Here is a 10,824-nt window from a genome sequence, read left to right as displayed (position 1 = left end):
CAGATGTTGATTACATTACAAGACACAGACTTTGCCTTAATTCAAAAAGGTAAACCACTGTATGTGCTTTAGTACTGCAGCTAATCTCACGGCTAACGTGTCAGGGCATTTTGAAAGGTATGGCAAAATATTCAACCAAAATATTGAAGAAGCTGTTGCATGGAAGCATTTTAATTGTCTACTTTTTAAATTCAAGTTACTACTTAGGTATAGTACTGCTGGTGAGGAATATAGTAATAGTCAGTCCCAATCGCTCCCCAAGCTTCTTCCTAGTTTATATGAGGGCCATTTCTCTCCCTTGACATTGGGATTGTTGGAAGAGTTATTGAAGAGTTGTTGGCTGCTAGTTAGTTAGCGTTCTTACAGGTCAATATGTTCATACAGTTTATCTAAACAGCATATTCACCATGTACTGTCTCAGAATTTCTCTGCAAACGTTTGTGGAGCAGTCCAAACTCCAACAGAGAAGGTTAACCCTCATGTTGTCCTCGGGTCAAATTTAACAACCCTCTATATGAGAACTGTGACAAAAGAACGTTGAAAAAAGTGACAAATGTTGGAAAAACTACAAAAAATCGCAAGAAAAACAATCAACAAAAACAGAGTTTTTTAAACGCTGAAAAAATGACAAAAAAAATGGAAAAAAATGGCTAAAACATAAAAAAATTGTCCAAAAAGTGACAAATAATTGGAATAAAATTGACAAAAACGTTGAGAAAAAGTGTAGAAAAACAACATTTTTTTTGTTTAATTGCTTCTACAGTATATTAACGTATATTTTCTGCTGTTCGGTTTTAACGCAAAAATCAGGTGTTGCATGTCCGTCTTCTTCAATTAAAAAGTGGCATGCCCAGTGAATACCACGGATTTCGCATGTATTCTCAAAATAGTTTATTCATGCATGAACATTAATCAACCAGATCCACTGAGGTGACAAATACATTAATTATTGCAACATGATGAGAATAATTTACATTATGAGGAATAACATTCGATTTTTTCATGTCTAGTGTTCCTTGATATTCAAAATATATTCCATATTTCACACCAAGACATAAAAAAATCATATTAAATTATTTATAATATATTACAACCTTAAAGATTGGGTGATGAATCACAGATATAATGCAATCAATGCACATGTTTTGCAGTTCTGTTACTGTTAAAAGCTCCATAGTGCTAAATTATGTGCTGAAAATGTGAAACTATTTTTCGGATGACAAGGGGAATGGAAAGAAGGCACCTATGTGGACATCTGTGTCATATATAGACAAAGTATATATTGTCATACATGCAACTAAGACACAAAACAGGTTCAAGACATGTCAAATATTGAAATTACGATACAATTACTAGATTACAAAATCCCGTCCAATGTCAAATAAATCGGTGCGGTAGGTATATTAGGATAATATAGCATCCTTACTGTAGCAAGAGTGTTCATATACTCTCTCAGCGCAATCAAAAGTATCACATCAACTCGACTGGCTAGATGAGATCAAACAAAATGTAAGAAAAAAAAAAATTAGATAATTAGATTTAAAAAAAGACTTCATTCATTTTTTTCAAACTGATTTTTGTTTTTTAAATACTGCTGTGCTCTTAAAGTTGTAAGTTTGTAGTGCAGCAGTTCAGCTGATTATGCTTACCTAAAAACACACACACATATATATATAGTTTTAATTAGTAATGGAAAAATGTTGTTCATTAATTTAAAATAATAATTTAAAATATAATGTGGTTGGTAAAACTTTAAACATGCTGTAACTTGCTTAGTTATAGCTATATACTATTGTTATAAAAATGTTCGTACAGCTTTTTGAAAAGGTAGATTTAACCAATAGAGAAATAATCATTAGTTGCAGTTCTACTGACTGTTGAGGTTGAGCCATGCTTGGAGAGTAAAGTCATAGTCTAATTTTTATTATATACACTCTAAATTGTAATGCACTTTGGCATCAGATCAAGACAACTGGAAAAACCGGAACCAAAACAGGACATATGCTCATCATCATGCAGAGTATCAGTCAGCTGTGTGCAGGCATGCTTGTAGTTATTGTAGTTGCTTTGGAAGTCGAATGGAGATCTGCCATTAAAAAATACAATGTTACCATACACCACTGGCTAGAAAAGTCAGAGCTCAAGTTTTACTTTATTCCATCATCACACTTTTTCCTTCATGTTATTTTCTGCCTTTTTTCTCCCTCCTCCTCTACGGCTTCTCTGTGTACCTCTTCCAGAGCTGGTGCACTTGTCTTCTGGCCCCAGAGCGAACACAAGTGAAGAAGGAGTTGTAGTGTCGGCCCTTCACCTGGTAAACACAGAGCAAAGGGAGGCACAGTCATGATGGTAGCCAGAAGTCAGTTACTAAGTCACTTTTAACTGTTATACTACAGCTACTGTGATAAGAAAATATTCCAGTCACAAGGAGATAGAAATTCAGGGGTGTATAAATTCAGGGGTGTATATTTGTAACTTGTAAAAGTGCTAGAGTGATGGGAAAACATTTTCAAAAGCTTAACAATACTTTACATTATTTTGAGCTGTCCAAACATTATGAATTCTCCAAAATGAATAAAAATTGAGGAAACCCACTGTTGCAACCCCTGCACACATAGTGGCACACCTTGAACATTTGCCAGTTTACAGGAAGTAACGTTTACCATGAATGTACAATGTGATGAATAAATCTAGACATGGCATGTATATCTTAACGAAGTGTAGATCATTATTGAGACATTTAGCTAGCTATGTGAAAAAGCCATTTAGCATGTGACAGGTCATTTTACCGTTATGAAGTGGCTACCACCTGACCTAACTCAAATGTACCCATGCCTTAATGCAGTAAGACCAGGTCAAGATTAAGGTTTCCAGGTGGGTGAGACATAGTAGTGAAGTTTATTGTCATATTGTTAATATTGCTATTGATACAAGTCATATCCAGGTCAAATGGTTGAAAGTCAAAAAGGAAAAGTGAGGATTTTCATTGTGGCTGATGTAGTTGTTGCTTCCTGATATGTGATTAGAATATGTTTTCAAAACATATGAAATATAAAATAAAAAAATGAAAACAATGAACATCATGAACTTAGTCCAACTTTCTGTTGTTGGTGGTACTTATCTGCCTGCCAGCTCCCTCTTCAGACAGGATCTAAAAGACGTGGCACGCTCCAGAGATTTATAACCCTGTGAGGTCAGTGGATAGACAATGGCAGAGAAAAAGAGGAAAGGAAAAGAAGGGAATTCACAGGGAGATGAGGAAGGGAAGAAATAAAGGCAGAGAGGGGGGAAGGGGGGCGTCGTTACAGAGAGGTTGGAATGAAGGGAGCACAGATGAGTGTGGCAGAAGGAGAGGAGATTAAGGATGCAAGCAAAGCAAAGAAAGAGGGGATAAAGAGAGAACACTGTTAAAAAGCCAAGACTCTGAGTCAGAGATAGCATCCAAAGAAGCCCATAAGGTCATACACATGTAACGTATCACTGTTGTGCAATGTTAGAGATGTTTGTGGCATACTAGGAAAATTGTAAACTTGTAACAAGCTGACATGTCACGTACAGTATGTGTTTCACTTCTGTTGTAAATGAGGCTCTGGACTGTAGTATGACACACAATACACCACTAGAGGGGAGTGTCCCTCCTTTGGAACAACGCTATGAAGTTGCTCAAGGTGATTTCCAATTCAGTTGGAGTTTTTCATAATTTCAAGTAAATTCATTTATGTTGTTTTCCGGCTTCTTCCTAGAAGCTGTCACCCTACATGGCCAAGATTTAACCCTCAGAAAAAACACACAACCATGTAAATATTACTGTAGACGTCTTTAAATCCCTGTTGAATTGAAATGTTACGTCTTTTATCAGCCTATGTTTAATGAATGCTCATTATCTTAATGCATTGTATGGATCTTATTCTACACAGTTTAATATTTGCAGATGCCAGTGCACATGTTACCTATGTTATTTTCAAATTCCTTTTTTCTTGTGACTCCATTTTGGCCACATTATTCATTTCCTGGAATTACTTGAGTTGGTTTGCAAGGGCAGAAGGGTGATAATAGCCTTTGTTGTTTTAAACCCTTTTACAATGAATGGAAACAACCTTTTCAACAGCGGGCGCGTTCCAGTTTTTATAGAGACTATTCTTCAACGGGAACACCTGGGTTTGCACCAACAAAGCCCTTTTTACAAAAACAACTGCAAGATTGCTGCATTCATGCTGTGGTTTCCCCAGTTCAAATTATTCACTCCTGTCCAAATAATGTTTGGAAAAGACTTAGTTATTTGTTTGCTCCTGTGTTTCAATTTTCAGCTCTTCTGTTCCAAACAAATTCCTAAGAATAAAATACACCACAGTCTGCTGTAACAGGAATGCTCACTGCATTTAGTATTGTGACCTGATCAGTTGATATCAGTTTAATTGTAGGCTACACTATATTTTCAATATCTTAACCGCTTTACCCTTTCCTTTTCACCCCACTCACACTATATCCCTCTGAAGTTCTTGTTCTATAGCCTTAACTCTGGCTCACAAAAGGTATCCTCTTGTCTCCACACTGTTCAGCATTTCGTCATTGCTGTCACTGTTTTTACATTTTTTTTTAATTTGTTGTCTGTTCCATAACCCGCTGAAAGTCTGACCAAAACCACGGATCTGGGGCGTCTATGGCAATACAATGCGTATACAGCTGTGCTTCTGGGTTGGGATATGGAAGTGTTACAGTTAAGTATGTATGAATGTAGTGCCAAAGGAAAGATCTGTTTGACAGCAAGGTAAAGCAGTAAAATATTCTAAATACAGCGTACACTTTGTGTTTGTATTGTTTGTTTCAGCATTTAGACAGCGTGCTGTAAGTTAGTACTTGAAATCATTCGCTTCTGTGCAGGGATCAAAAAAATCTTCACGTCTTCATGTCTTTGCTGTGACTGGCTGTCATTTTATCTCCTCTTAGTCTCTTTAAAGTGGAGTTGTGTTATTTGAACCACAGATCATTTTAAGTTAAACAGTTTAAAGCCTGAGAGCACTTTTGCTTAACAAGCAAACTTTTTCTGTTTCTTTCACACAGAGTTCCTCACCCTGCCTCCCCTGTGCAGCCGATCCTTCATTATTCCAATGAACTCCTTGTAGGAGAGCTGGTCATCATGATCCACGTCAAAGATCTTGAAGATGGTGTGTACAAGGTGACGTGTCAGCTTCAGCCCAGTGGCGACATACACCGCTCGAGCAAACTCATCTGGAAGGAGAGAGTTAAAAAAAAATTCAGGTCATTTCGGACCCTTTTTGTGCCCCAAGCTAGAAGAAAAAACACACCACCTGTGTGTGTGTGTTAGCAGAGACCCTGATGCCTGTAGCCACAGCTGCCACTGCTCTCTTCCTACCTTGTCCAATGGAGCGAGAAGCAAAATTGTACATCTGCATTGCAATGGCAAAGTCCTCAAGGTTGTTGAGAAACTGGAAGAATGATCTGAACTCATCAAAGGTGATTCCCTGAAATACCAGAAAAAACATGTGAGCAAGCCCAGAAAATGACTTAGTATTGTAAAAAAGTATTGAGTAGTAAAAAGTATTGACGAAATATTGATGGAAATGTCGTTTTCTGAAGAAGAAAAAAAGAAGCTTAAAGAAAGTGCATACCGCATTCAATGAAGCACATTCACTTTGTTCTCCGAAACATTTCTTAACCAAAATAAAAGAAAACAGCTGAGAAGTTTCATGAAATAGTCCTATTAATGACATAAAAGGTCATTAATGGCAGGACTGTGTGTGCATGATACGGACATTTCCAAACCTCCTTGCAGTGTTTCATAACCTAAAGTAGTTGCATTCATCACAGTAATTATGCTGAAGCCATTCAACAAGTCGTAACCGCCCCATGCTTTTTGCTGCGAAACGAGATCAAACTTATGGCGGCTAGATTAATAACAAACAGTATACATTAAAAAAAACTCTTAATTTAAACAAATAAGGAAATGCAGTCCTTTCAGGTTTAAAAGGCGCAAATTAAAATACACAGATAAATAGAAGAATACACTAGGTAGCCGTGTATCTTGACTTATATGGAGAAACAAATAAGTAACTACGTAGCAGGATAGACTGACAGATTGTAACGGCAGGCTGTGTATTGTACGAAGCAGAGACCAACCTCCTGCTTCTTCCACAGCATGAACAGGAAAGAAGGGAAGGACAGAAATAGAGTAGGGTTGCATAAGAACTACATGCAAATGTAAAGATAGATAGATAGATAGACAGATATTCACATGTACTGTATGTGTGTGGTCAAGTGAGGCAATGGAGCGCTGAAGTGTGGAGAGCCACAACAGCCTCAGGCATAGACAGTGGTGGGAAATTAGGACGCTCTAGATGGCTGGAAGGCGAGAGCACCCATACAGCAGGGAGAAGAAGTTTGACAGATAAAGAATAGTAAAAAGAAAGGTATCTTACTGAAATAGTGGTCAAACCAGTGTAAACATTTGCAGCACCACTATTTAATAATACTTTTAATAATTTATACTTTTTATTGATCCACAGTGGGGAAATGACAATTTGACACTTCTATACATGCATTGGAGAGATGTCAGAGTGAGCGGGTTGCAACTGTTGGACAGGCGCCCTAAGCAGTTGGGATGGGGGGGTCAGTGCCTTGCTCAAGAGCACCTTGGCAGTGCCCTGGACGTGAACTCGCATCTCTCCAACCCACCACGTACTTTGGTCCGTACAGGGACTTTAACCAGCAACCCTCCAGTTCTCAAACCCAACTCCATACGGACTGAGCCATTGGGTTATTCTGCAGCTCTTTTGTATTTTTTCCTTAACACGTTTACTTTGATTTACTAAAGCTAAAGCTGAGCTCCATACTACAAAGATACAAAGCCTTTTTACTGTAAAGTGGTAATCACTTTGACATCCTTATGGGAGCTTAGTACAATGAGCTAGGAAACATAATTAATGCAATGGATGGTTATCATCAACATTTTCAAAATCACAGCATATATAATTATGTTAGCTACTAAAGCTATTTAGATCACAACTCTATGACAGGTCTAGGACTTCTGTTACTAATGTTGGGTAATGTTTTTGTTGTTGTTGGATAGAGATAGATGTCTAGTATCGCAGACTAATAGCAACGTTTTCCAACCAAGCAGAATCACAAAGACATGACCTTGTACCAATGCAATCATGCACAAATAGTCAACATGAACTCAAATGACCTGGGATGAGATATATAGAAGGTTTGTGTATTCTCAGTCTTTATCGCAGCTTGTGCATACATGTGTGCATGTATGTACTGTACCTTCTCGTCAGGTATACACTGGCGGACATTCTCCAGGTAGGCACTGATGTTCTCCACATTGGTGAAGCGAAGCAGGATTTTGGCAAAGTCTTCCTCACTGATGGTGGTCATCCCTTTAGAGTAGGTCAGAAACTCAATTTCCAGCACCTCTGTTTGAAGGTTATCCATAAACCTGTGAAACAGCAAGGAATGGAAAAGGAGAAGAACTCTATAAATCATAGATTAATCAAGAGAAGCCTGTTACCATTTTGTGATTTGGTTCATTTAACATAATATTTAAACCTTGTTAAGTGTCTACTGTTTATTTTGCAGTACCTGTAGAAGTCATCAAATGTGAGCTCTGCCTTCCCTTTCTTCCCAAAGAAATGGACCAACAGGGTGGTGTCAATTGTGATACTCTCATCTGTACGCTATGAATCATCAGAGAGGGAAGAGCAAGAGAGAGGATCAATGCGTGATCACATCAATAACAATAAGATTGTAGGAGAAGTAGTTGGCAGGACAAGTCCATAATCAATACAACATGGCAACTGTTGTGCCAGGCTAGCAGGAAGCAGGTTTCTGCTGCATGTGTGCAGAACGTGAGCCAGATGAGCAACAACAAACTGTCAATCAAATAAATCAGCTCAGACCAACAGTCAGCTGCCATCATGACACCAAACGTACCAGTCTAGGGAGCAACTATGTTTAAGTCAAACCTCTTTAAAGGGATAAGTATGACTTTGAGAAATAACAGGCAGGTTCTGTGCATTGCCTCCATGATGGCACAATTTAACATGTTGCAAACATGTTAACATCACTTTCAAAGCTTTCAGTATGATAAAGAAAAAAAAAGCAAACAGGTAAAATGGGATAAATGGTAAGGTAAAATGAGGTAATAAAATGGAACGAAAGGTTTCGGTCCATTTCTAATAATCAAGATGATCCATATCATTGTTTTTTGGGAAATAAAATGAGAGATATGGCGCTATATTTTCCCATGCTGCCTAGACTGGTAATTAGTGTTGCTGTTTGAGCATGATGTTTGAGTGTGCAGCATGAAACAGACCACTACTGGTCTGGTGAAGACACAAGAAGTGCTCAGGTAGCAGAACACAAAAGATACAAAAACACAATGAAAAACAGAGTCGTGCAAATATTCATTGATCATGGAGGTCAGCAAGATTGTAGGGGGAAGGAGGACAAAGTGGGGGAGTATAGCCAACAAGAGGGGAGAGGGAGAGAGAAGAGGGAAAGAAGACATGTGGAAGAAAAACTAAGGTGGAGACAGACAAACACACAACACTAGGCTGCCAAACATACACAGACACATTCAAGCAACCACATCCCCATGCACCTCAAATGCAAATGCCACATTGAAGAACCCATACACAACCTCAGATCACAAAAAACAGCAACACAGAAAGAAACCCACATAAGCGCAAACGCAGAAAACATGAGCCGATTCCACCTTTTTCCGTCAATAGATGAGAGCCATTTTTTGTTTTTCTATCCATTACAGCTCCTTTGGGTTCCCTCCACAGTTGGCTGACAAGTGTGTGTTTACTGAATGATCTTGGTCATTTGAAACCCATTCAATAGGCTTTAGGATGTTTGTTGTGTTTGTTGCCATGCTATAATCTGTTGTTTTCTAAATCCCTTACAAAAGCAAGATGGCATAAATACGATTACTGAGCATTTAAGAAAACAGTGCCTGAGTATGTATTTCACTGTTGATGCTACCAAACATACAGAAAAAGGTGACTGTGCTTTTGAGCAGTTCCAGAAAAGACTCAGCCAGCCTCAGTGCAGAAAGAGAGGATGTTAAATGCCCAACTTTTTTCTCTCTCCCTGCCATGCCCAACCCAGCCAACCACCCGTGTCCAATCAACAGCCATGCTGAGGTATAGGCAGACATCGGATCGGGTGGAATCTCATGTCCTTCTAAAGAGGAAGAGCATTTATGCCATTTCCATCATCAACATAATTATCATTATCACTGCCACGATGCCATTTGTGGTTCTACCTCGAGAGTAAAATCCTAAAATCCGACGTGGGACGAGAAAAAGAATGTCAAACAACACGACACAGGTTGACAAACAGCAAACTACACAGATTCACGTCTTTGGCAGATGTTGTCATCGTTGAGGAGCAGGGATAAGGATTGAGAGAAAGCTAAACATAGATCAGGGTGAGACCAAAGTAAATACTGCGTTCAAGTTACATTTCAAGGAAATCAGGATAATATTTTTCTATTAAAATGGTGAAACTGATATCAAAAGTTACTGGCTGTGTTGAGCTGCCATTAGTTTCTAAAATGTAAAGTTTATGATAGGTCTGTGGTTCCTCCTTTTTGTCATAAGCCTAAAACATTATACACACGCTTGCTTTTTGGGAGGGGGAATTGTCTTTATAAATTATAGTGTGGTCGAGAGCTACTCTGTCTGTGAAGTGTCCTGAGATAACTTCTGTAATGATTTGACACAACACATACAATATAATTTAATTTAATTTAATTAAACATACACACAGCTCAGGACACTTTTCTAAGCCCTTTGTGGATTTCATTCTAACTGTGATATTTATTTTTAGATTGTTTCATGTGGATACTTTTTAAAGGCAAGACAAGATATTAAAGTGCAGTAAAAATGTAAAAAAAAAATTAAAAGGTTAGGAACAACTGAGATAGATGATTAGTAAACTAAAAACTCCACTGGCAAAAGTCCATTATGTAAGCATTCAAAGCAGTTAGCCAAATCCCATTATGGGTCTCAGCTCTGCGTACTTATGGCCACCGATGCACACTAGTAATAATCTCCATAAGAGATGTAATAGATTAAGGCACCATCCAAATCCCAAACAAAATGCCTTGTAGTAGATCCCACTGCCTGACTGAATCAATCCATATTGGTAACTCACAGGATAAAAATGTCTTCTGGGAAACAAAGATTAAAAGTAAACCCTGTTTTAGAACCACCAGCATTAGTGTGATTCCCAGCATTCATTCTGTTTCTGATTCACTTGGCAATACGGTCCTTCAGTTTTTGATTAGGAAGACGTCCTTCATATAAACAATTACAGACTTGTCATTTTAGTGTCTTGTTTTCTGTGTCTCCCCATTTCGAGGGGCCTTTTCATTAAGCCTCTGATTACAAACAAACAGGATGAAAATACTTTTGCTCTTTGATGTTATAACTGACGCATTATGATGTTTTTATGACACATGAGCTGCTCATGCATCTAGACAGCATCCAGATGGTGTGTCTTTACCTCTCTTCCCTCCTTTCACTATATCCCTGCTTTTCTTTCCATAATCTTAAGATGTTTGTTGCTCTTGCATTGTTAGTAATGCTAGAACAACAGACAGATAGGCTCCTCTTTTCTAAATGGACACATGGGATAAAGAAACTCACAATGAATCCGATCATTGTTTTATCACTGTTGAAGTAATCTGGATCAATGGAAGTAAATTTCGCGGATAAAGTCTGACATTACCTTTCATTTTTGCTCTCTGTATGTTGCTGTTCTCAAAATTCCCTTGCTACGGGAAACAACACC

General features: G+C 38.2%; 1 protein-coding gene across 12 annotated transcripts in view; it reads right to left on the bottom strand.

The window, feature by feature from the left end:
* Nucleotides 1-874: 874 nt before the first annotated feature.
* LOC116698320 (calcium uptake protein 3, mitochondrial) overlaps nucleotides 875-10,824 on the bottom strand; it is a 29,518-nt gene continuing 19,568 nt past the window's right edge. For 4 of the 12 annotated variants that reach the window (XM_032530219.1, XM_032530266.1, XM_032530255.1 and 1 more), the window contains 7 exons: nucleotides 7,603-7,697; nucleotides 7,288-7,459; nucleotides 6,139-6,147; nucleotides 5,375-5,483; nucleotides 5,072-5,229; nucleotides 3,122-3,186; nucleotides 875-2,314 (listed from right to left, as the gene is read on the bottom strand). In XM_032530219.1, the coding sequence (XP_032386110.1) occupies nucleotides 2,308-2,314; nucleotides 3,122-3,186; nucleotides 5,072-5,229; nucleotides 5,375-5,483; nucleotides 6,139-6,147; nucleotides 7,288-7,459; nucleotides 7,603-7,697 (615 nt within the window). In that variant the 3' untranslated portion in view covers nucleotides 875-2,307. Of the gene's footprint in view, nucleotides 2,315-3,117; nucleotides 3,187-5,071; nucleotides 5,230-5,374; nucleotides 5,484-6,138; nucleotides 6,148-7,287; nucleotides 7,460-7,602; nucleotides 7,698-9,292; nucleotides 9,308-10,824 lie in introns of those variants that run through there. The other 8 variants (XM_032530191.1, XM_032530245.1, XM_032530236.1 and 5 more) reach the window with 6 other exon arrangements.

Source organism: Etheostoma spectabile, chromosome 2, assembly GCF_008692095.1.
Source record: "Etheostoma spectabile isolate EspeVRDwgs_2016 chromosome 2, UIUC_Espe_1.0, whole genome shotgun sequence".
Classification (NCBI taxonomy): domain Eukaryota; kingdom Metazoa; phylum Chordata; class Actinopteri; order Perciformes; family Percidae; genus Etheostoma; species Etheostoma spectabile.
Note: the sequence above shows the minus strand (reverse complement) of the source record. Positions and strands in the feature narration are given on the sequence as shown.